We start from the raw sequence: 27,302 nt of genomic DNA on the forward strand, positions 1-27,302 counted from the left end.
CCTTTATCGAGGTTTGTTGGTGATGGGTGATAGATCTCAACAGAACATCCGAGCTGCTTCAACACTGAGAAGCTACAGTTTCCTCACAAGTGGACCAGGCAGGAGTGCACACTTCAGGCCGTCCCATCCATCTCCTCTAAAAAAAAAAAAAAAAATAGTTGTGATTTTCCTCCACCGGCACTGCGGCTCCGTCCACTCACTCACTCGCAGTCTCCTCTCGCATCCGTGAAATCTGACAGTTTAAACGGCGACATGTCAGCGTGCAGACAAAATCCCATCCGCATTTTGTCCCGAAAAAAAAAAGCCACACACACACACACACACACTCACTTGCACACTCACATCCTCCTTGGTCCTCTGCTGCAAAGGCATCTGCCGTCAGTGCTCCCCCCTCCTCCTCCTCCTCCTCCTCTTCCTCCTCCTCCTCCTCCTCCTCGCAGCCTCCCTGCTCGTCACACAGACAGAGTTAGCTCTGATGTTGGCCTAGAAGTGATTTTTAGAAATATAAAAAAAAGCCAAAAGTAACTCTTCAGTCAATTAAATCTTCTCCCCGCTTCATAAAATCTAGTCTATCCATTATTTGGTGTGTTGTTGTCGTAGTTTTACAGAGGCCACTGCAGCAGGCAGAAAGAGCTAATAGAGCGATCTGAAAATATCTTTGCCTCTAATCTGTTACCATGACGACGGCGCCCCCACCCTTCCCCAGCAGCAGCAGCAGCAGCAGTAACAAAAGTAGCACACAATACACACACACACACACACACACACTGATGGAGATGACTCGCTCTGCACCTGAGAGTTTTTCTTTCATTTCCTAATTAACTTGTTCAAAGTTACAACAACCATAGTCATTTACTCGATGTATTTTCTTACCAATGTCCTCCTCAGCTTCACGGTGTAGGCTAGGCTAGCCTCTGGGTGTAGCCTAGCATGCACTGCGCACAGAAAAAAAAGTGAATTTGTGAGGAAAATAATGTTCTGTCCTCAGATGTCCAAGACTGTGGTGAGGGTCTCAAACCTCCAAACTCGTCACGAGTGCTGTGACGGTGAAACAGCGCCACCGTGTGTTGATGTCTGGAACCTGACCTCTGTAGGCTCCTACTGCAACACTGTACGGTATACCGTAGGCTACAAATTAAACAGCATGATTTTTCATATGCTGTTTAATTTGTTTGTATACTAAGTTATTATTGATGACTATAATTTATTATTTGTTTATTTTTTCCACAATCAAGTCATAAACATGAGGTGCATTTTTACCATGGTCCCGTCTCAACCATAGCCTACAGTTGGGACACCTATTGAAACCCATTGATGATGACTGAACTTTTAAAAAAAATAGTTTTTTAGTTTTTTTTAGTTTTTTTGGTCTCATAACTTATAACATGTTAGCGTTAGCCTACACTACACAACTTAACAGTGATGTTAATATAACTCTATCAGGGTACAGTTGAGACATGGTGTCTCAACTTACCCCACTGACCACCAGAATGATATAGCTACTGTAGAATTGCAGTCGTTTTGGTAGGCCTGAATGTAGGCTAAGCCATGTGTCAAATGTTGCTGCTCAGTCAACAGCCAAAATACAGTATAGCCCACATGTGCTTACTTACTTGAGGACAACTGAGTGTTATGTAATCTTATTTTATTATTTTACTCCACTGAAAAAATTCAAAACAGTTTATAATATAAGATTAACTGTCATAGAGCAAATGTAGCCTATTTATTTAGCTCTGTCTCCACCTACTGTGCATCTGTAATTATATTCCTGTGATGTGATGTATAAAGTAACACTTAGGAGAGACCATTGCACCCAACAAATGCATTTACTCATGAAAACATTTTGCTGATGATACATTATATAGCCTACCTTTTCTTTAATAGATTAGATCTTGAATGCAAGAATTTGATGGAGTAGTTTTTATACTTTTCTATACTTTAATTTACAAATTCAAGTTCAGTGGTCCCATATCTTACCCCTGTCCAGTCCTTGAGAGACAAAACATTTACAGTTTTATGTACCAAACATCATTTCAGTGTAGTTTTACATCTTCGCTCTCAGGCAACTCTCTGGAGCTCCACATTAACAACAGGTCAGTAATCATCTGCTCTGAGCCTTTCTTCTGACTGAGGAAATAGAATACAGATTTAAACTCCAAAGACACCAAATCCTGCATGGACGAGGAAAACAGGTCTGGACAGGACAGGTTTAGGGCCATGGCTGAGGTTGCTGACTGCTTTGTTGTGACATCACAAAGTCATGGAAGCCCTGACGGCTCGATTCAAGGCAGAGATTCTGAATACAGGTTGTGTACATTTCTTCCATTTGATTACACACAATATTAATATCAATATAACATGTTGACCTGCTTCATAATCAAAAAGACAAGGAGATCCTACTTTATCCAACAAAGGATCTTTAATGTGGTGATTAGAAGACTGGCCTTTGACCCACCTTGTCAGGTTTTTGTCTTGTCAGCTTGTTTTTGAGTTTGTCCTGTTTGCCTTGGAGTTTGCCCCCCGGTGGTCACATTTTGTCAATGCAGCCAGTATGAGTTGATCATAGAGCATACTTGGACTACTGCACTATTAATAAACTTCATATCAAACTAAGTTCATATTATGATCTGTATGTCTAGCAGTTATTTCTCTGACTAGTTGCTGTGGTTCAACCCAGGGTGACTCATCACTGTGTGATGAGTACAATTTGGGAAGACTGACAAATACTCTGACTTCATAATGTATGCCTGACTGCACACATGCATATTATGTGTAGCAGGGATTTGAGAGAAGGTAAAATACAGCCATGAGAATCTTGCTATTAGATACTGAGAAGCACCTGACCTGACAACAACAAGCAGGCAAAAATGTATTTTTTTTTTATAAAAACAGATGAAAACCTTCAATGAGATTATAACAGCTGTTACATCTATGATGCTACAGCGTAACCCTGTCTGTGTGTCATTCAAGAGGTTCAGTCATTACAAGTGCAGGCAAAGTCATGTAACATCAAAACCCCTAAATGCTGTGCAAATTCAAAAGCATTACAAAGTATATAAAATACAAATTAAAATTGTAAACATTGTGTCATCCACACATCCTCCATGTGATTTGTTTTGGTGAGTTTGATGTGATACATCTATAGATTTGACATACAGAGCATACTGATTTTATAATCATCATATTGCTTGTCTTATATAGTTTGTATATGAATATTGCTTTCAATATTCATGCAACAGTACATGTCATGCTCATATAACAGTCGACAAAGAATAAGCAGTTAAATATTATTACTGTATCTCTGAATCAAAGCAATACTTCAATGTTGCCTTTGTTCATTCTAACTGAATCTATTAAAATATGATCACAAATCAAAGTGTAGCTTAATACTTTCTTATATCGTATTAACATATTTGTAAAATCCTGTGAGGTGTGAGGATTTAAAAGACCTTCTGTGCTTATAAAGACAAGGGGCTGTTCCATCCGCTCTCCTCCTTAGTCTCCTCATGAATTTTCATTTGCAGGTTTCTGTATTTTCCCTGATGATCTTTGCTTCCTTGCAGGCTCTTAGCATAACGTGACCTCCAGTCTCTTTCAAAAACAGCCTTGATGTGCTCCAGGATTGTAACTCCCCTTTCCTCGGGACTGTTTTCCATTTGGACCACCAGCCCAGCTCCTGCATTTAAGGCAAAGTCACTACCAACCCAGTCCAGGTTCCCTGTGGACAAAGAGCAAACCTCAGATAGTGTATCTAACAGGTTTTATCTCAATAAAAGATCACTTTAAATCCAGTTCTGTGATTTACATCTTCATATCTGACTGTAAACATGCAGATGTGGTCATTTTCACTGTTGCCTCACAGCAAAAAGGCTCTTGGTTTGATCTCTCTGTGTCAAGTTGCTATGTTCTCCCTCAGCTTGTGTGGGTTCTCTACAGGGATCTCCTTCCACAGTGTGAGGTTGATTACAACTCATAATTGCCCGTAGGTGTGAATGTGACTATGTGAGGTTGTCTTTGTATATCCATGGAGGTTAACTGTAACCGTTTGTTTAGTTAAATGCTCTGACCTAAATGTCATTCACCAAAGAAGAAAACTAAATTTCAGACACGTACCGATGTAGACAGCATTGTCAGTCACCATGTATTTGTTGTGGTTGAGTCCATGTTGAATATCATCCCTTTGCTCTTTGTGACTAAAGAACCTCTGCAGAGACGAAGAAAATAAATAAACATATACCTGTTAAATATTGCACATTTGCATAATGAATCAAGGGGAATGTCCAGATGTTCACTGTAAATACCGAACCACAATTTTGACGTACCACCTCCAGAGAACAGTTGTGCAGCTGCATGCAGAGTGACTTGAGGGAGGTGGCAAAGTTAAAAGTGAGGGGGTGGGTCTTCTTCCAGAAACTTATCAGTAGGCGAACTCGGACTCCTCTCAGCACCACAGCCTCTCTGATCACTTCATCGATAGACGACCAATACCTTTTGATGTAACCATTATTAGACAGTGCTTAGCAATCAAAAGGTAATGGTACATATGCAATGTATCCCTAAAATTTAAAGGGATAGTTCACCCAAAGTTCAAATTTCACTCACTATCTACTCACCCTCATGTCAACTAAGAGAGTCCTCCGTTCCTTCTCTGAGTTACGGGGGGGTCCGCGCAGCAGTATTTGTCCATAATGGTTGTCAATGGATACCAACTTTCTTCATCCAAAAAGACACACCAAAAAACATCCAAATACTTCCATACTGCTCGTCTGTAATGTCCCTCTTGTATTGAAGCCCGGACATGAGAAATTGTTCTGAAAAAAATTAAAGTCTATATTTTAAGCTTGTTTGTAGCCGAAGCTCCCAGTGTCTCAGTTCACTGTGCACTGACCAGCAGGACAATTTCTCATGTCGGGGCTTCAATACAAGAGGGACATTACAGACGAGCAGTATGGAGGTATCTGGATGTTTTTTGGTGTGTCTTTTTGGACGAAGAAAGTTGGTATCCATTGACAACCATTATATGGACAAATACTGTTGCGCGGACCCCCCCGTAACTCAGAGAAGGGACGGAGGACTCTGAAAATTCTCACAGCTCTTAGTCAACATGAGGGTGAGTAGATAATGAGTGAAATTTGAATTTTGGGTGAACTATCCCTTTAAGTAGAGGTGAGAACATGAAAACATTATATTTTTCCTCCACAGACCAACAATAATACAGGTTATATTGGGTTTTGTTGTCAGATATGAAGCCATCTATTACAGAGAAGGCCCAAGCTCCAACACATTCAGTGTTTTACGGTCAGACTCTGTACCTTGTGACGGAGTTTGCTCTGAATCTTCTGTTCACCAGAGGGAGGTAGTCCGTCACAGATATGTAGATAAATATCTTTGCACTCTGAATGACTTGATAGATAGCTTCTACATCTCTGGTGCGATCTTTCGGGCAGAAGACTTCAGGAGAGGTCTGTAGAAACGATACATCACACGGACGAGTTTGCACCCAAAATTACATTAAACTCAGAAATCCTGATCCTTGAAAATCTGAGAGGCTAAGACAGTTTTAATATCCACTTTGCTTCACTTCAACAGACAGGAGTTCGCAACAGTATATTAACTTACTCTCCAGTGAGAAATGTTACTTTGGGCCGAGTATAGGCCTAATGGCCCCAAATGTCTGAAAGTCTCAGTGTAACAATTTAAGAAAGGGCAAGAAAAAACAACAAAACACATTTCCATAGTAATGTATCATTGCTAGATGAAATGAGACACAAGAGCAGGTCGGAGTTGCCGGCAGTCAGTGACAGTGTGGCTCCATTAATTCCTATAGGATGATAAATGCCTTAAATGCAAGTGGTAAGCATCATGTCGCTTAGGGGGTAGCAAGATTCATTACTGTCAAATTAGGCTGAGGTACTGAGATAGTGAGACTCAAGATGCTCCTCAGCGTGATATTAAGATGATTAATCACCCGCTGTGTGTGTGTCTGTTATTAGTCAGTAATGAAACTTTCATATAGATGTAGCCATCTAGTCCAGAGGCAGGAAATTGGTGTCTTAACAGGAATATGAACCAGTCGTATAGGCTATTACATGTACCTCTTGGCTGTATAGAGGTGATTTGTTTGAGCATGCAGTAAACATAGTAAAATGTCAGTCCTCACAGACAGATAAGCAGTGGCATCGGTGGTGTTGAGCTGGAGCTCCAAGGCGTCGTTCTTCCCATAGAGGGCTGTAACTCTCTTTGACCAGATGGAGGGGATGTAGTCCCTCTCATGGAGCTGCCAGTAGAACGAAAAGACTCGATGGAGGTCCAGAGCCAGACAGCTGCAGTTATACACCAGCACCCCGAGCTCTTTCCTCTGTGGGGCGTCAGACAGGAGCACACAGGAAAAAAGGTGATGCAGCAGAAAAGTTGCAGTTTACTGCGAGTGCAGCTTTGTTCGCTTAATTCATAAACACGCTTATACACAGATACAGCATAGTTTAATGGAAGTCTAAAATGATGCTGATGTTAGTGAGAGAATAGTTATATGCTGTCAGATAATCTGATGATGTTTTAGTAATTTATAAGACTATAATGGTTTTCTTTCTGAGGGTAACAAGCAGCTAAGGGTTTAAGGCCAGAGGCTTGGTGGGGCACAGTGGTGCTTTGAGCTAAATGCTGACATCAGCATCATGCTACCATGCTCACATGCAGGGCTGATTGCTAACAAGCTGCTTTGCACAGGTTTACTGTATGGTGAGCTTGGTGAATATTCTTGTTGTGTTTTAGCTTGTTAGCATCGGCTAATTAGCACCAAACAGATATTGGTTTTACAGGTAGGGACTGTGGCGGGAGTTAGCCAGTGGTTATGGTTGGTAGGGGAGAGTGGGGTAAGATGACCCACTTTTCACATTCAGGGTCACTAGCTACATCAAGACAATTATATATAATACAGTACATCCCTACAAACAAACAGAATGAGTGTAACGTAACTGTTTTGATAATATAGCCTGTCCAAAAAAAGTGGCCTCGTGGCTCAACTATGGGGTAAGTTGAGCATAGGAGCAGGGTAAGTTGAGCCACACCCCTCCTTCCCTTCCATCCATCTCCCTCCTCATTTAATTAAAGACATAGTTCACCCAAAATTCAAATTTCACTCATTATCTACTCACCCTCATGTCGACTAAGAGCTGTGAGAATTTTCAGAGTCCTCCCTCCCTTCTCTGAGTTACGGGGGGGTCCGCGCAGCAGTATTTGTCCATATAATGGTTGTCAATGGATACCAACTTTCTTCATCCAAAAAGACACACCAAAAAACATCCAAATACCTCCATACTGCTCGTCTGTAATGTCCCTCTTGTATTGAAGCCCCGACATGAGAAATTGTTCCGCCGGTCAGTGCAAATCACGCGAGATTTGCACTGACACAGGAAGAGCAGTGAACTGAGACACTGCTTCCACTACAAACAAGCTTGAAATATAGACATATTTAATTTTTTTCGGAACAATTTCTCATGTCGGGGCTTCAATACAAGAGGGACATTACAGACGAGCAGTATGTATTTGGATGTTTTTTGGTGTGTCTTTTTGGACGAAGAAAGTTGGTATCCATTGACAACCATTATATGGACAAATACTGCTGTGCGGACCCCCCCCCGTAACTCAGAGAAGGAACGGAGGACTCTGAAAATTCTCACAGCTCTTAGTTGACATGAGGGTGAGTAGATAATGAGTGAAATTTGAATTTTGGGTGAACTATCCCTTTAATATTCCACCTGTTGCAGGTGAACACAAACTGCTGTGACCTGCTGAGCCACTCAGGAGTTTTGAGGAGTTTTGCGTTTAACGTTGCATCTTGGGAAGAATCCCTAATTTTTCTCTTTGAAAGTAGCCTAAAGCTTGGCTTACATAAACAACTGTGCCTGGTTCCAGGAGCGTACATATTGTAATCAGCAATCAGCAATCAATGGCTCAACTTACCCCAGAGCTACCATATTGACTTTATTGGTGGTATAAGACTACTTTCATGCTAAGCCTACTACCTGATGTTGTAGTTCATAGGCTATACCACAACTCATGTAAATTTACAATTGTCTCTTTTTGTCTGAACACAATTCTCATGAAACTTATGATCGACCAAATTCACTTTCAAGAATAAAAAAATGTTTCTTTGGACACAAATGTCCAACCACTTTACCCATGTGGTCCTTACCTTCACAGACACCATGAAATAAATATTTGGTCACATGCTCATTTTTTCTTATGATTTCCTAGAAACGAGGGGTGTATCAACTAACCCTGCGTCTCATCTTACCCCACTCTCTCCTACGTCTTTCCTCTTTGTAGATTCATACTTTAATTGCGTGTGGCTAATACATGTCATGAAACTAAACTATATCAAAGTGTGTGACAAGAGGATCAAATGGTGCTGACCTAACAACCATCAACCAGCATGGCTTGAAAACAGCACAGGAGACTCATCTTGTCAGTAACTACACAGCATTAGTAGAGTTTTTTTCTGACTATTTCTACCTTGCCACACATACACACACATCATGCCCATGCCTTTCTTCCCTCTGGCTCTTTAGTTAATTACGCTCAACAGTAGTTCTACCTCCAGCCAGCACTGAAGCATGAAAAGTGCCAGGTAATCACTTCAGGTTACAGTATGCTAATGCTCCCTAGCTGGGTCCTCCTCCTCCATTGTGAATTAAATGCTAAATGCAAAGTGAAATGCTACGTGTCTTCCTGACTCGCCTCAGACAGCAATCCTAAATCATCCTCGCTGCCCATTAAGATTTGCTGGAGAGCTGCATGAAAAGGTTCAGGTGTAGAGTGAAACTAATCTAGACTCCGTGTTGTGTTTCCAGTCCCTGCAGGGTGCAAAGGTTATCATTTAATTAAACGTGCGTGTATATGTGCAGCTTTTATTTCTGAGAGACCAGAAGTTACTGTAGTTACTTGAAAATGAATTGCGCAGCTCATTTATCCTTGTATTACTCTGCAGACTCGTGTTGTTGATGCTTGTTGTTACCTTGGAGAGTGACCTCCAGTCCATATCAGCGCTCCCGATGTAAATGTGCTTCCGATCCACTATTATGAATGAGGAATGAAGTCCTCCTCTGGTTAGAGCTGTCGTATTAACAAAACGAACCTCTGCGTCTACGACAGCGTGAGAAACAGAGAGAGGTGAGAGCATGAAAAGTTTGAATAAAATGAAAAGCCTTGAACTGGTGAGTCAAATGTGCAGACAGCCAAAGAGGCTTTGACAAAGGCTTTGACAGAAAACCGGTCAGGTACATTTGCACATTCATAATTTTTTGACCTTGTATAGTTTGGCTGACATGAAGGTTGTATGAAGCGTGCTGTGGAGGTGGTGGATGACCCTGCATGATGTCAGTGAGTCCACATCTGTTTTCCCTGCTCTGCGCAATATACACAATACATAATGCTCTCATATAACAACAGGCTGCTGAAAGATTCACCAATCTTGTCATAAGAAAATCTCTAAAATGAGATCCACGCACAAGAAATGTTGTTATGTGGGCTAGGAGATATAAATCTTCGTTCTGATTCGCTACAGTGGTTTAAACAAACTGCTTTTATAAAATAAGAACGTGACAGCCACTTACTGTTCTCTGCCAAGGTCTTCAGTTCAGCAGAGTTAGTCAGACTGCTGGCAATCTTCAGTTTAACCCCACGAGATTTCAGGCTGAGCAGTCTCTGGAACAAAAGCTGACCCTGAGGAAGAGAGCGATGTTCTGTAACACTGTAGTTGAGCGTTTGAGCGATGTTTCCGGATGTCTCTTAAAAGGGCAATACTTCTATCTCTGCAGGACTAACCTCATTAAGACGCTACATATAGATTTGCTTGAAAATAATTGCATTTCCCTCTCATAGGACACCTGGGGAATGCCGGTCCATGTTCTGTAGGAATGTAAAGGAGGATAATATTCAGACAGACTGCTGTGGCTTTTGTACCTGTTTGGCGATGCTCGGTGTTGTTTCCAGGTCCCAGGGGTTCAAGTCCCAGACGGGTGACACCACCTCAACCGAGCGCTTTGCCTGGTCCAACAGCGTGTGAAAGCCGACAGAGAGAGGGAGGTGCGTTCTGCCATCCACAGGGAGGAGGAGGTCATCTGGAATATTCTCCACAAGCACGATGCTGAGAGGAACATATGTTGGTGTGAGCGCAAGGAGCCTTCAAGGGGAACTTCACCTTTTACACAGCAAAGTCTGTTTACAGGAATTACTAATGTTGCACCTTTAGACTTTAGGCTATATTAAAGTAGAAGTAAGCAGAATATTTATGTTAATATAAGTCTTAAATAGTTCTATCTTCCGACAGCAATCACTTATAGAGTGTTTGGTCCGAAACACGGGTCTGTCAGTCACTCTGCTCTGCTGTAAGCTGAGGAGAAAACTTTCCTTGTATCCTACAACCTTTATCCAATGAGAAGAGAGAACGGCATAAAGGGGCGGTCCTCTCTGTGTGTGCAGCCAAGACGAGGGCGGGGACTGCTAACTCCATCGGCTGACAGGAAGTTAGCCAAAACCACCGGATCGCTTACTTCTGCTTTAACCACTAGTGGCATAACACAAACTATCAACTGTCAAGCTGCATTATGGTAAATGTAGGTGCCACACTCTTCAGTGTGCAGTAAGCTATCCTGAGTAGTTGTCAAGTAATTGGTGTAAGTAGTGTAATTGGCCATCTTTATGTGCGCCGGCTCGGCCATTGGTAGGCTATGTGCTGATTTACAAGGCTATTCTGGAGATGATTCCATCTTATTTATCATCCCTTTTAATCTTGACTAACAGGGCCTACAGTCTCCGCTCTCAGGACTTTTGTCATTTTACTGTTCGTAAGGTGAGAACGGAAATGGGGAAGAAAGCTTTTAGATTTTCTGCTTCGAGTACATGGAACATTTTGCAGTCAGAGCTCAAACTCCAAAGTCTGGTATCTCTCCATGATAAATTCCATTACATCCAGGCTTCAGGAGTGCAAATGTTTGACTAATCTTGTAAATTCTTCTAACTAATTTTGAAAATTCAATTGTTATTTGTATTTTATTTGTTTCTTTTTTGTCTATGATTGATGTGACCATGTGTTGAAACTTTATGTGCTGCCATTCTTGGCCAGGTCTCTCTTGCAAAAGAGATCTTGGATCTCAATGGGACAAACCTGGTTAAATAAAGGTTATAATAATAATAATACATATCACCCTAAAGTGGTTTCAAGCAAATGTCCATCAGTACAATAAACAGTCATGTTGTGACAGTTTGTATACATTAAATTCAGCCTTTATTCCCACACTGTACAGCCAATGACACAATACATAAGTTAAGATGGGGCCATTCAATAATTACACCAGTTTTCAATGAAATATTATGTATTCTTCTATGTTAAATATATCATGAAATTCTACCGATGGAAATTTTTGTTGCCTTTCTCTGCTCTGACGTCGCTCATGCAGAACATCTTACCGACAGTCTGTGCTGCAGTTCTCCTCTGTGATGCCGTCCTCATCGTCCCCCCAAATGTCCACTGACGAGAAGATGAGCGCCACCAGCACGGCAAGGCAGCAGAGGAGGGCGAAGATTGCGATGCACTTCTGCTGGGTCTGGAAGACAAGTGAGATTGGAGACACACATATACGCATAGTACACACTGTGGCAGGTATAGTGCAGCAGGGGTGTACAAAAGGAAATTATAAGTCATCAAATGTTAATGTCCTCATTGATTAGAGGTTAGGATTCATGATCAATACAACAACAGCTCTATGTCTTCTTTAGACATAGGAAACCTTTAATTTGACAGCAAGGCTGCAGAGAAATTCAAAGCCCTGGAGCCAAAATCCCCCAACATTCACAAATCTCACTTTATACCACTAGAGCAGAGGCCGAGTGAAGTGGAACGCTCCCCAGCAGAAGGCAAATTGATACCCAGCTATAAGCAATATCGGAGAGCTCTGTTTTTAAGCTTTTTTGTATAACGCCTGCTTTGTCTGCTCCAGGCAAATCCCAGCTGAAAGAGATTTTATGACCTCTGTGCCAGGACGGACGGACCCATATATATGACAAGCAATATTAAAGGCTATATTTGTGTGCAGGGGCGTGTGTGCTGTATATTGTATAGGGTGGCTTGACAGTGTGATCAGGGGTTATAATGCAGCAGCCCTGATGCAGCCTGAGGAGTTTTGGTTTTAACTCTTTTAAAAGTGCAGGTAGGCATTTCCTGTTTTGCTTACGACCACAGATTTTCACCGTGTCTCTTTCCCCGCCCCGTTCGGCTTTGTCGGGTTCTTGAGCCGTCAACATCGCCTTACATATATTTTGCGTTGGATCAATCAAATGAATTGCATCCTGCTGTAAAGTTTGGTCGTGTACGCAAAAGCTTTTCTCTAAAAGATCCCTCTCAGATAGGCTACAGCTTTTTAATGAGATTCTTTACCATTAAACAAAAGAATAACAATTGGGTTGGGGGGGATTTCTACACTGTGTTTGTCTGAGGCAATCAGGCTGAAAGTCTGGTGCCAGTCGGATGCACCTCACACCCCTCTGCTGTCCACTGAGACCAGGGAGCTCTTCATTTTATTTAGCAGAGTCAAGGACCCAGGCCTGACAAGTGGATGTGTACATGGCCGCAAGGAAATAAAACCCTCAACAAGACTGACAGAGTGAGACCGGTCAGTTGATGCACAATGCACAAGATGACGCAGTGAGATAGAATATTTCACATTTTGGTGGAGGCATTAAAGTAACCTGACATAGTTAGTGCTGAATCTGCTGCTGTAACCATGAGTTGATGGAAAGACAATGAATCTATGACATATTAATCCTCATAACTGTCATTGATCAAACAAAAGTGCCAAACATTTGCTTGTTTCTTCATTTGTTGGTTTTATGTCCTTGGGTTGAACTGATGATTGGGCTCAAGGAAACATTTGAAGTTGTGCCAAATGACTTGGCAACAGCTTTGATGATCAGTTCAATCTCCTCCACTGTTTATCGAGTAGAAAGTACAAACAGCTGGTTGCAGCTTTTTAAAGTGATCTAATGTGAAATGACCCATTTCTATTGTATTTTATATAATAGATGGAGTAATGTTTGATGGTAGCTGCTTGAACAAAACCAGGAACCTCCAGATAAGATAAGATAAGTTAAGATAAGATAAGATAAGATAAGATAAGATAATACATTTTTATAAGTAAGTTATTCTCATAATTTTAAATGGATATTTATTAAACATTAATATTAAATGAAAATTAATTGTTAACAATTTTGATCAATATAATCACTCGTACCATTCATTAAGCAAAATCTACAATCTAAGCTGGTTTCTGGGTCTAAAATCAGAGCAATTTCCTCTTTTGTTTGTCATGCATTAAACTTAAGATCATTGATTAACCGATCGATAAAGAAGATAATTGATAGATGCTGCTGTAATGCGTTTTCACTGGTCAATTGAATTCATTGAATGAATTGAAGACTTCATCTGAATAAAGTAGTAAAACAAATAAGTTATGGAAGAAAATCCTGAGGAAAACATGCACTGAAATTCCTCAGACACTGTCAGAACACCGTCAGATTACATTCAAGCAGAGTGAAGCAAGTGTAGTTGTGAACGTCACCTTCACAGGCTCCTGTGTGGTCGGTCCCGCCATGAGAGCAGCACTCCTTCAAACTTCTCTGACAGCTGGAAACAGCAGCTCACTCACACATCTGTATACTCTCTCTCAGCCATCCCTCACTACCCAGCAGCCCTGTCTGTTGTCTTCACTCCCCACCATCGTCTTCATCTCGCTGGTTCCTCAGTGTCCTGGACGGTGTGTGTGTGTGTGTGTGCCCCCGAGCTCCTGGTCCATCTGACGAGCTTCTGTCTGTGTTTGTGTGTGTGTGCTCTCTCTCTCTGCTTCTCGGTGGAGGCAGTGGGAGAGATGGAGGAAGACCAGCCCCTCTTGTTCAAATGGCCAATACAGAGCTGGAGCTCAGAGCCCCAGCAACCCCCGCCCCCCCCTCCACTCCTCCCTCCTCTTCCTCTGTATCTTCCTCTTTTATCTGCTCGATGAACAAAACTTGCCTGGCACAAAGCACTTACACTGAAACATGTCATTGGTTATCCACTGTGTGTGACAGCTGCAGCGAGACTCTCAATTTGTTTTAAACTCATTAGGGCAAACAGAATTTATCCCCATATCTCCCATTTATAATTTTAAACTGATGACATATAAACCACTGTAAGTCAGCAGGAATGTCTGCTTTAATTCCCACTCTGTTTAAATCATTGTGATAAATGTGCTTTCAAGTACAGCACCTGATTTACATGAAGTCATTTCATGTTTCACTCCTACTGTTTGCAGCTTCGAATCTGAAATTCTGCCTCAATCCTCACATCGCGCAGATTTAATTACTCAGTGAGGAAAAATGAAATGTGCAAATACCTCCATACTTCCAGCCTTTCACTCGCCCCTGCCCTTTTCTCACAGATGAACATAGTGACGCCTCACAGCAGAGAACACAACATATGCTGCTGACTGCAGGCAAGCTGCTGCTCTGTCTTGACTATAGCACTGGGAGTAATAAAGGATCCAGATAGAATAGAGAGAAGGGTAGAAGGAGGGTGGAAGAGTTTCCTTTTTAAAAAGTTTGTCGGTTGTTGTGTCTGACACCATTATATTTGGACATGTGCGATGGAACAAACACAAGAGGGAGCAGTCTGCCAAATTGTGTTATTTTTAGCCACACTTGCGGTGTTTTAAGTGAGACATATACTGAAAGGATTGCCATAAAATATGGTGCCAACACCTAATAAAAATAACAAATTAATCATCCGCTATTCATCTACAGTAAGTTTCCATCTAGTTTCATCTAATTTTATTACTGTAGCTTAGCTATGACCAAAACAAATGGAGTTTCCGTCAGCCTCAAGGACTAATAAGCAAATCAGCATGCTAACAAGCTAAATTATGATGGGAAACATAACAATATACCTGCTAAGTATTAAAGGTGTACAGAAAAGAAAACTGAATTTGAGCCCACTCTGGATCATAAAATTAATGTGATAACTCATCTTTCAGACGATGTAGGCCAAACTTTGTGCAAAATTCTATTTTTGAGTAAATCCAGGATGAAAGTGTGTAGCCTATTTTTTTTTTTCGCATTGGATAATGCAGGCGCACGGATTATACGTCAGTCTGTACACGATTCACCAGCCACTGATATTGGATCCGTCATCCGTCAATCAACTGTCTGAGACACACACACACACACGGAGCTCGGTCTCGCCCCAAGCTTTGAATATCCCGCCCGCTCGATAACGACCAATCAAATTCGTTTTCCTTACTCGGGTAAACTCGTGTTGCAGCTCGGGACAACTCGGCGCGACAAACAGGACAAACGGCCATTTCTGTACACCTTTAAATACAATTCTTGTGTCAGCATTTGCCTACTTGTTTCGTGAACACGCTTACTGTCAGAATGCTAGCCTTGCTATCAGAAGCACTTAGCTTTGAGAAATGCTGTGCTGTAGACACTCTCATGGTATTTAGTATTTAAATACATAGTGAAAGATCCCAGTCTGATTACATTTTTTAATGTCTCTCGTTTAAATACTCATAAATAAACAGGGATTCAATCCCAGAGAGTATAAAAGTAGCCTACATACAGTGTGGATTTTAATTACACAACTTTTGAAGCACGGTGTGAGATGACAGAGAATTATTAGAAGCAGTGAAACAAAGTCATAGCAGTGAAACCTGCTGTGTGTGTCTGGGCCGGGGCAGGTTCCCCAGGTCACCTTCTCTGTGAGAGAAACAACTGAGACAGAGGGGACAGAAATGTTTGAGTCACCTCCCAGGAGGGGCAAATGTTCCTAAAGCTGCACATGGGGTCAAACAAACACACTTTCAATTGTGGGGGAGAATCAAAAGCATAAACAGGAGTGGGTTTTCACTGTTCCCCTGACCATCACAAGCAGCTTCAGCTGAGATAACACCACAGGTCAGCTGGTTTTAGCTGATCAACAACATCAACAAAGTCCACAGCTAATGTTGACTGGCTGTCATGCCAGGAAACTGTTGACATAAACAAACCGCTCACTGCAGTGACGCAACAGTGACTGCTAATGAATGAAATGCCAACGAGTTCTTCTTTCTTCATAAGCTTTAAACAGCTGGAGAATCTCTCTTTGATCTGTGCATTATTCAGATGATAGCCTACTGTCTGCACTGAACTGTCTGCAAGAGAGTTCAGAGGCCACAGCAGCTGTTGCCATCCCTCATGACTCTGAATGGGACATCATTATCTGGTTATAACTTCCTCAACACAAGGGACCAATTATAAATCATCTTTAAGGGCCACACTGCATTTACACACAAATGAAACAAATCAGCATAAAACAATAGTTCTGCACCAGATGGGGGGGGGCTTGGATGCACAGAGTGACAAAAATATGGTGGTGAGAAAACCTTGGGTCTTAATTAAATGTTTTATTTATTCCTTATTATGCTGACTCAGTTGTTTCAGATACAGTGTGGTCTCCAGTATCTCAGAGTGGCGCGATTCCAACTGGAGTGTTGTTCAAACAGCGATCATGCAGTATAACCAAGGCATCCCAAAAAAAAAACTACTGTATGACCCAGTTTAAGCTCAGTATTACCCTCCTTAACTGACTAACCTTACTGGCACACATTTATCATCATTCAGTGTGACACTTGCGTCACTACTATTTACATGCACATGAATTATGCTGTCCTCTCCCCCTGTCCCACACCTCTGCTCCCCTGAAGGACACCTCAGTGGGCAATAGGTGTTTCACCTTCACACATCAAAAGCAGGTTTCCATTTGTGAACGTGACGTGTTTTTGTTTTTTTTTGTGCCATAAAGCCGTAGTCAGGGTGATATGTGCTGAGTGAAGGCTGACTGGGCGCAACGCCATGGGAGACAGCCGGGCCGCGTGCCAGTGGGGCTGTGGCTGGGGTGCAGATGGGGATCCAGCAGTGAAAAATGATCCTGTTAAGTTGTTTGGTTCAGAAACCTCCATCAGAGGACTGGAGCTACTAGTTCAGTCTCTAACCAGAGAGGAGAAATGAATAGTAATGAGTGAATATTTAGTGCATCATGTGATAATGTAGCTCCTCCCGGTAGTAAAGCATGAGACCCGAGCTCGTTTAAAAACAGGGTTTATTCACAGTCACCGACCGACCCGTGAGAACTAAAGAAAGTGAAAGTAAACAAATAGTCCGGTAAATACATGTGTTAATTCAGAGCTTACAGCTTAATAATATTACACATACACACCAATAAAAACACACCTCGTAGGCTGCACACTACCAAAGGGGCTGAATCTTGTCTTTTCTTCTGTCTTCGTCTTCTTTGTTTACATTTATGTCGTAACTCTTTATCTTTCGTAACTCTTTACATCAACTTTACCGAGTGTGGAGACAACCGACCGTGTTGTTTCTCCCTTGCCATGCTCTGCCAGGTGGTGTGTCGCTAAATGGTGCCGTGTAGAAACAAATACAAAACAATGCGCCCCCTCAACTAAAGGGCAGGTAGGAACAAAAAAATAAATAAATAAATGAGAATTAATTAAACTGACATGTAGGCAGTTACACTCCCACCAAATCACGAGTGATTTTCTTAGAACGACTTATGGGAGACATATAGTGTATGTGAACATTACTTTCAAATATTATCATGTAACAAATCAATAATAGTTAATAAGACTAGTTGATAGACTGAGAGTGAGAATGGTACACTGTGGTCTTTAGTCTGCTTCCAACAATGTGACCGTCTTCTGAATAGGTCTCTCCAGGTAGACTGGTTTGGAAGTGCGTCTTCCCATCTTATCCAGCGTTGGATCACTGAGTAATAACTTGAGTGTCCTCACTCTCCCATCCTTCCCAGGATGAACTTGCATGACCTTGGCCAACTTCCATTTGTTTCGTGGCATCCCATCATCCTTCAGAAGAACAATGTCGTTGACCTGTGCATTTCTGCGGTCCTTAGTCCACCTTTGTCTGTTTTGGAGACTTAAAAGATACTCCTTCTTCCAACGTGACCAGAAGTTGTTGGCCAGGAGTTGAACTCGACGCCATCTCTTTCTGAGGTAAAGGTCTTCCCTGACGAACTTCCCAGGGGGAGGTGATATGATTGTGGACTTCATGGTCAGAATGTGGTTTGGTGTCAATGGTTCTGGACTGGATGAATCATTCAGGTTATCCGTAGTCAGCGGTCTGCTATTCACTACTGCCATGACCTCATATAGGAATGTTCTTAGAGAGGAGGAGTCAAGTTGTTTGGCAGACTGTTCTAGGATAGACATCAAAACACTTCTGATGGTGCGGATCTGTCTTTCCCAGACTCCGCCCATGTGGCTTGAGGCTGGGGTATTAAAGATGAACTCGCATCCCCTCTCCTTAAGTTCCTCTTGATCCATCTCTCTCAATGCTTCAACAAACTCTCGCCTCGCACCAACGAAGTTTGTCCCCTGATCACACCTTATCTGCCGCACTGCTCCACGAATGGCAATGAATGAACGGAGGGCGTTAATGAAGGCATCCGAGGTCAAGTCATCGAGCATTTCAATGTGTATTGCCCTGGAGCACATACAGGTGAGTAACAGTCCGTACTTCTTTAACTCTTTTCTCCCTTCCTTGATGTAAAACGGACCGAAACAATCCATGCCACAGAAAGTGAATGGCGGTGTGGCTTCTGTTCGGTCTACAGGAAGATCTGACATCCTTTGTTGTTCCAAACCTCTTCTGAATTTCCTGCACTTGGTGCACTTGTAGATATGGGATGAGACCAGGTTGCTGCATCCGAGGATCCATATGCCGTTAGAACGGAGCTCATTTGTGGTCATTCCCCGGCCTTGATGGTGCACTCTTTCATGATAGTGCTTGACCAGCAATGATGAGATGTGACTGTCTCTTGGAAGAACCGCGGGATGCTTTACATGTGGATGTAAAGGAGCATGAGTCAAGCGGCCTCCAATTCTAATGATACCTTGATCATCCAGGAATGGATTTAGTCTGTGCAGCTTGGACTTCGCTGGTGTCTCCTTGTGATGCTGGAGATACTGGATTTCTTGAGAGAGGTTTGTTTCTTGAACCATTTTTATTATGGTTATTGTTGCTTCTCTCCTTTCCTCAAGGCTCGTGGCTTCACAGGACCTTGGCTTCAGGCCTTTGACTTCTCTAGCGAGGCGCTTTAATCTAGCAATGGCCTTCACCAACCTTGACCAATCAGAGAACTTGTGTAGGCGATCCAACAGTGACCTCACCTCCTTTGCCTGTGTGTCATAAACTTGGGCCTTCTTGAGCTCTGGGTCACTACTTGGGATCTCTCCCACCTTGACATCTTCAGTTGGTAACTCTTTCTGCCAAAGCAGGTCTGGGCCTGTGAACCAGTTAGATGTTAACAGCTGGTCAGCTGAGAGACCTCTTGAGGCATGATCTGCCGGGTTTTCCTCCGAAGTTACGTACCTCCATTGTGCAGATTCTGTACTTTGTTTGATGCGTTCTACACGATTAGCTACGAACACATGAAATCTTCGGGCTTCGTTACTGATGTAGCCCAGAACAATCTTTGAATCTGTCCAGAAGACTTCTTGCACACAATCCACTTCAAGCTCTCTTTTGAGCATGTCACTGACTTTGACTGCTACTACTGCCGCTGATAGCTCTAGTCTCGGTATGGTGGTCACCTTAGTGGGAGCGACTCTTGACCTTCCCATGACTAGAGTACAGTGCACTTCACCTGATGTACTGATCACTCTGAGATATGAACACTCTCCATATCCTGACGCACTGGCATCGGAGAAATGATGCAACTCATAGTGCAGAACTTCGAAGTTTGGTGGAACGTAGCACCTCTGGATCTTCACACCAGCCAGGTTTTTCAGGTCTAGGAGCCAGGATTCCCAGAGAGGTCGCAGGTCGTCAGGTAAGGTGTCATCCCAACTGAGCTTGTCGCGACACATCTGCTGGACAATTCTTTTCCCTACCAGGATGAACGGTGCCACGAATCCGAGCGGGTCAAATATTGAGGCAACCGTGGACAAGACTCCTCTTCGGGTGAGTGGATTCTGTTTGACGACTACTCGGAACTGGAATTCATCTGAGGTCACACACCATTGAATGCCGAGCGCTCTTTCCACATGATGTTCACCCAGCGCCATGTCCAGATCTTTGGCAGCCGCAACACATTCCTCCTTAGGAATTGTGGCCATGACTTCCTCACTAGTTGAGATGAACTTATGCAGCCGGAGTTTGCCTGTGCTGCATAGTTCTCTTGCTTCCTTCACTAGTTGGATGGCTTGCCTTTGAGATGTGACACTTGCCAGCCCATCGTCAACGTAAAAATTTCTTTTGATGAACTGAACTGTGTCGTCACTGAACCTTCCCCGTCCTTCATCAGCAAGATGTCTTAGTCCAAAGTTGGCGCAGCCTGGGGAAGAAGCTGCACCAAACAGGTGGACTTTCATCCGGTAGATAGATGGTTGAGCTTCCAGATTTCCTTCCTCCCACCAAAGGAAACGTAAGTAATCTTGGTCTTCTGCCTTTACAAAGAATTGGTGAAACATGCGCTCGATATCGCACATTATCGCCACAGGACCTCTACGAAAACGACAAAGGACTCCGACCAAGTTGTTTGTCAACTCTGGACCGGTTAGCAGATGGTCGTTCAAGGAAGTCTCCTTAAACCTTGCAGAGCAGTCAAAGACGACGCGGATTTTTCCGGGCTTTTGCGGATGGTACACCCCGTGATGGGGAATGTACCATGCGGGAGTCTTGTTGATGTCTTCTTCAGGAACCTTTTCTGCATCTCCGCGAGCTATGATGTCGTCCATGAATGTTTTGTAGTCCTTGTAGTACTGTTCGTTTCTTTTCAGTTTCCTTTCTAAGCATCTGAGACGATGGATGGCGCAGACCTTGTTGTTTGGTAAGTTAGGTCTCTCCTTCTTGAAAGGTAGCGGCATCTCATAGTGACCATCATCGTTGATCCGGATGCTCCTTTGCATCAGTGACAGGAATCTGAGGTCTTCTTGGGAGATGCTTGTGTCATCTGAAGCTCTTTCGACGAAGTCAGACTCCAGGACCTTGATGACATCTACAGGTGAGACTACTTCCTTGATCTGTGTTCTGCAGACATAATGCACTTCGCTTGTGACATTTGAAGCCAACTGACAATCTGGAATGACTTGCTTCACAACAACTTGGTGACTTACTCCTATCGCGTCTCCATAATCCAGATGGAAGTTGCCGTAGCCTACTACGCTCCAGCCCAAGTCTGTTCTCAATCCGAATGGCTGATTTCCTTCACCAGGCACCACCTGTCTTGGAACGAGAGCTTGAGGACAGTTGTAGCCAATTAACAAGCCTACATCACAACTTTGAAGAGGAGCTATCTCAGCTGCAATGTGTTCAAGGTGAGGCCAAACTTTAGCCGTCTCTGGTGTGGGAATATGTTCTCTATTTGCAGGTATGAAGTCTCTTGTATATGTCACCGGCAGAGGTATTACCTTGTCTGAGTAGAATCCTCTTACTTGTAAGCCAGTGACTCTTCGACATGGCACGATGGTGTTTCTTGAAGCCATGGTGGACAGCTTTAACTGAACTGGTTCGTTCTTTGTGTGCAGAGCCTTTGCAGTTTCTTCAAGGAGGAAGGTTGTGTCACTCTGTGTATCTAGGAGTGCGTACACAAGAATTTCACAATCAGGCTCACTTGTGGCTGACACCCACACCGGAATGATAGTGGATGTATGAGTGTCTTTGATGTTCTGTATGACTCTGTTTGACATTGCCTCAAATGAGGATCTCACTGCTTTGTCTTGTCGCCGTTCAGTACTTCCGTCCTTCCACTTGTCATAGTTACCTGCTCCATTAGCCTTTGTTAGCGTCTTTCTGTCTTTAGTGCGATTATCATGGAGGCAAGTTGGATGTCCTCTTTCACATATGTTGCAGGTCTGTCTCCTTTCACATTCCTTCGAGCGATGGCCGGATTGCAAACAGCCGAAACACAACTTGTTTTCCTGGACAAACTTGACACGTGCAGAGACTGTTTCATCCATGAACTTGTAACACTTGAGTAAACTGTGACCTGCCTTCTCACAGAAAGCACAACTGGAAACAACAGTTTTTTCACCTGAGTTTGTTGCTAGCACCTTTGCTCCAGGAGCTCTGTACCTTGAAACCTTGTTCTTCTCATTTTCACTTGGCTTGAGAGCGTGGAGAGATGTTATTGGGTTGCAAGCAATTCTGGCTTCACGTGTGAGGAACTGAACAAAGTTGCTGAAGCTTGGGAACTTGTGACTTTGCTCTTGCACTTCCATGACCTTCCTATTCCATCTAGAGGTCAGCCAGTCTGGAAGTTTAGCGAGTATCTTCTGATTCTCATTACAGTCATTGAGTACTTCAAGGCCCTTGATTTGAAACATGGCCGCCTCGCAGCTGCGGAGGAAGTCAGCAAGTTCTTGAAGTTCCACACTGCTCTTGGAATTTATCTTGGGCCATGAATCAAGCTTGTCCCTGAAAGCTTTGGCGATGAGGAATGGATTGCCATATCTCTCGTCTAGGATGGTCCATGCTGCATGATAGGCTAACTCTGTGCCTAGCAGGAAGTAGCTCTCTATGGCTTTCTTGGCTGGGCCACTCACATACTTTCGCAGGTAATATATCTTTTCTTCACCTGGTATGTTTTTTCTGTCAATGAGTGTCTGAAATGAAACCTTCCAATCATTGAATCCGAGTGGATCACCGCTGAATGTTGTTGGTTCAGGTATAGGAAGACGACTTGCACTGATGGACTCTGCAAACACTCTCACAAGAGCTGCTGTGCTGTCTTCTCTCCCTAGCTGTGTCATTGCTTGTGGTGGAGGGTTATGCTGAGACAGGTTACTTTCAACTTTAATTTCTTCCTTCCTTTTTAGGGAGACAGGTTGATGGAGCAGTTGATCTATTTCATCATCTGAACATTCATTTTCTTCATACACTTTCTGACGTGCTTTGGCAGCTTTCAAATTCTTTACTGTCTCCAATCGTTCCACTTCTCGTCGCTTGGCCTCTAGCGCCCTTTGCCTCTCTGCATTTTCTGCCTCAAGTTGTTCGAGTTCTTTGATATGACGTTCTTTCTCTAACAGTACCTGCAAGGCAGCTTCATTGGCGGCGACTTCAGCAGCAGCCTCCCGTCTGTGAGCAGAATACTGGCTTGAGCGTCTGGATGTGACCTTTGAGTTGCTTCGAGAATGAACTGAAGACCTGGTGGACTTGGATTTGGTATGGTGAGAGATGTTGGATCTATCTGATGCTGCAGACTTAAACACAGATTCTCTATCTCTCTCTTTGCTGTCTTGTTTTTCAATCCCTTGATCTTTATCAGTTTCTGTGTGTAGATAACTTGTAGCAGTTTTAATTATTGTCTTTGTTACTGCTTCACAGGTGTCTATTCTGCGACGTGTGTCGGGGTCTGGAATGTCAATGCGTCTCAACTCTTCATAGACATCGTTCAGGTCATTTGCAGCATCACTCACCTTAGTAATGTGTTCATGCAGCAGGCTGTTTGGACACTCTTCACTCAGCACCCCTTTAGCATCCTTAATGACTGCTTTCCACTTGTCGTAGCTCTTGATGAAACGGTGTCGAACCCTTGTAACTTGCTCTTTTTGCAACTCTTGGCCTTTTTCCGTCAACTTGCGAGCTCTTTGACTTCTTTGTGGCTCTGGCGAAGAAGCCTGGTTAGCAGCTTCGATGTCTTCAGATGCTTGTGGTTGCATGTCCGTTCCATGCTGCTGTATGTCTTCACCACCACCATTTCTGTCACTCTCAGAGAAAGACTGTATGTGTGACATTTTACTTTGATTACTTCAGTTAGATTTAAATGTGATACTACTCTTAGCCTTGTAGTTACTTATAGCATGGCCAAATATTCTTAGTGTAGCTGAATCAAACTCAGTTTTAACATGTAGCAATAGTTTGCCTTATTCACTTATACTCTTATTAGCACCAGTGAGTGTTAACTCTAGCACAGGTAAGTTAGAAATGTAATAAACACTTGCAATGCACCTTTAAATTACTGTGGTGCTGTTACCTTAATATTAGCATTACTTGTTTTGACAGAAATTTTTTACAGTGTAACTATCATTAACGCTACTTGGTTTGACACAATTTTTTACAGTGTAATTATCGATAAACACAATCTCAGTATCGGCGCGATTTGCATCAATGAATGTCAACAGACTTCAACAGTGAGAGATAAGTACAACTTGAAAATGCAAAAATGTTTCAGTCTCTTGTGCAAAGCACTCAAAGTCTCTTATTCACACAAATCCACACGATAGCACCTTAAGCCTCCTGGCTGCTTTCTTGGTTGCTGTGAGGACGGCAATAAACGGCGCACCCGCGATGTGGAGAGGCTTCATCCCGACCGTGGATCACCGTGCTCCAGCGGCGTTCCTCGGCTACTCACGCGAAGCAGTCGAGTTCTCACTGTAGCTCCTCCCGGTAGTAAAGCATGAGACCCGAGCTCGTTTAAAAACAGGGTTTATTCACAGTCACCGACCGACCCGTGAGAACTAAAGAAAGTGAAAGTAAACAAATAGTCCGGTAAATACATGTGTTAATTCAGAGCTTACAGCTTAATAATATTACACATACACACCAATAAAAACACACCTCGTAGGCTGCACACTACCAAAGGGGCTGAATCTTGTCTTTTCTTCTGTCTTCGTCTTCTTTGTTTACATTTATGTCGTAACTCTTTATCTTTCGTAACTCTTTACATCAACTTTACCGAGTGTGGAGACAACCGACCGTGTTGTTTCTCCCTTGCCATGCTCTGCCAGGTGGTGTGTCGCTAAATGGTGCCGTGTAGAAACAAATACAAAACAATGCGCCCCCTCAACTAAAGGGCAGGTAGGAACAAAAAAATAAATAAATAAATGAGAATTAATTAAACTGACATGTAGGCAGTTACAATGGCTTTTATTTTTAATGCTGTAATGGATTGGAAATTAGAAAAAAACAAAAAAAGCATTGGTTAAATTTTGCTATATGTTGTATTCATATCTCCACTAGTCCTATAGGAGCTGTCCAATCGTATTAGCTGAGCAAACTGTAAAAAGGAAATCACATCTGTACCTGGATCTAATTTGCTGATGGCAGCTATGACTGCTGGAGAAGACCTGAGCCCTGTCTGGGGAGTAGAGGTTTATACAAGTATGAATTGTGCAAAACAAGTGGCATTTATCAAATTTTAGTATGGCAAGGTATAACAGCATTAAATCTGACAGCAATACACATGCATATGATATGACATCTCAGTTTGGCCCAGTGTGTTTAAGAGTTATGGCATCAGTCAAGTCAATCCTGGCAAAACTGTGTGGCATAGCGTTTCAAAAACTAAGGGACAATCATAAATGTGATCCATCAAACAGGTTATGATGGAATTAAACATAGAGGAGGAATGATTAAAAACCTGATTCCCAGAAGCCCAGAGTATTCACAGTGATTTCCTCTCATTTAACATGAAGAAAAGCTGCACACCCTCACCCACAATTTTAGATTTGAATGAAAAATGATTAACTGATTGATGATCACATTTGGTGCTAAGTTGTTTGTACATCAAGATTGATTATACATCAATCTACTTATTGGCGTAATGGCTGATAATTACCAGTTTGCCCTACTTGATTGTTTATTTGTAGAATGCCAATTTAGTTCCAGCAACAATATTTATAAGATATTTTTCAGTATAACATTTCTCTATAGGCTTCTTGAGAACATGGTTAAAGCAACTGTCATACATTTTCTCTGCTGCTGAATGGGTTCCTTGCTGGGAGTGGGTGGTGGGATTCTTGCCATAATTGTTGCCCATCATTGTATTTACAAAACACAAACACAAGCACTAAGTCTTCAGGATGGGTTGGAGAAAGTGAGTTGCTTTTACAGAGTGATTTAACAGGGCAGAGTAGTTGGTTAGTGCTCTAGCTTAAGTGGAAAACAAGTCAAGATAGAGACAAGAATGAAAATTGGCATCACTTTCCCCTGGAGACGGCTCTTAACGAGTAAAAGACTGAACGAATGTATCAGCTGGCTATGTAGCAATGTGAATTAACAGCAATTGATAAAACAAATAGAAGTACCTAAAAGAAACAACATTTGCGTGTCCTTTTGTGTGTGCACCAAGTTTGTGGCAACACTTAAGAAAGTGGTAATCAATTCTCATTGGCAGCTAACAGGGCTCTGTCACACACTTCTCCTGCAGCAGTTCTCCACAGCTGAGGCTGACGCACCGCAGACATGCAGAGTGAATAGACTTCACTGCCTGACATCGTACACAGGATGAAGTGGTTGATAAATTTTGCATCGCTTTATAGGGTTTAACCATAAAACCAAAAAAAAGAAAAAGAAAATTAATACAATGATTATTTTACCAGATAGTGCAGGTAGGATTCATGGTTTTAATGGGAAAGGTGGTCAAGAAGATATAAATGATGTTGAGGATGATGATGATGATGATGTGATTTTTGCTGGACCTGTACATCAACAAACATGTTTCCTTTTGTCTGGAGAGTCTGATTTTGTAGGATCTGTGGCACCACAATGTTCCAACAGTCTAACTTTATCAATAACGCCAATTGGACATATTGGCCATATTGCCATTTAGATCATTCAAGTAACTTCTCAGCCCTGTCATAGAATATCTAACAGATCAGATCATTCATTGAGTGGCTGACCTTTCCAAGTTTTTTAACTTCACCGCTTCACTTCCCAAAAGGCGGATGAAATGATGTGCAGTCAGATAAATCATGGGCGTGATGTTTGACATCGCCCCGACAGTTGGCTCACCTGTTCCAGCTTGTCTTTGCGTTGGAGGAAGATGGATGCGGAGTAGCCCTGCTGTTGGACAGTGCTGGAGCTGCTGCTTTTCACTTGGGACACACAGGGCAGGTGTGCGCCTCCCTGCCCCCTCGACCTTGGATCAGCTGACATCTCCACTGACGACCTGCGTGCCGACACAGAGCCAAACACAGCCAGAGATGCTGTCACTTGCGTCTCGGCTCTTTTCTTCTATCAGTCATTCTGTTGGTCCCTTGTTGCCGTGTCTGAGCCACAGTGTGCACCCTGTGTTTGTGGCCAGAGCACCAGTGCGTCCTCGCACTCCTGCACACTTGTTGGGGAGGGTGTGTGTGTGTGTGTTTGTTTGTGTGTGTGTGTGTGTGTGTAGTACAGCCTCCAGGGCGGGATGGGAGGAGCAGGCACTGGGCTGCTGTGGGCTTCTGGACAGGAGGAGGCGCAACAGGAGCTGCTACACT

The 27,302-nt window shown here is 42.8% G+C and overlaps 1 protein-coding gene across 1 annotated transcript; it reads right to left on the reverse strand.

Annotated features, from left to right (window-relative positions):
• Positions 1-3,458: 3,458 nt before the first annotated feature.
• On the reverse strand, positions 3,459-13,649 carry pld5 (phospholipase D family member 5; the record flags this gene model as incomplete). Its single annotated transcript, XM_083975284.1, has 10 exons — positions 3,459-3,718; positions 4,114-4,204; positions 4,323-4,488; positions 5,313-5,464; positions 6,161-6,358; positions 9,017-9,144; positions 9,615-9,723; positions 9,964-10,147; positions 11,470-11,606; positions 13,617-13,649. 10 exons carry the CDS (start codon positions 13,647-13,649, stop codon positions 3,459-3,461), a joined length of 1,458 nt encoding a protein of 485 aa, XP_083831410.1.
• Positions 13,650-27,302: the final 13,653 nt, after the last annotated feature.

Source organism: Trachurus trachurus (genome assembly GCF_905171665.1).
Source record: "Trachurus trachurus genome assembly, chromosome: 1".
NCBI classification, from domain to species: Eukaryota; Metazoa; Chordata; class Actinopteri; order Carangiformes; family Carangidae; genus Trachurus; species Trachurus trachurus.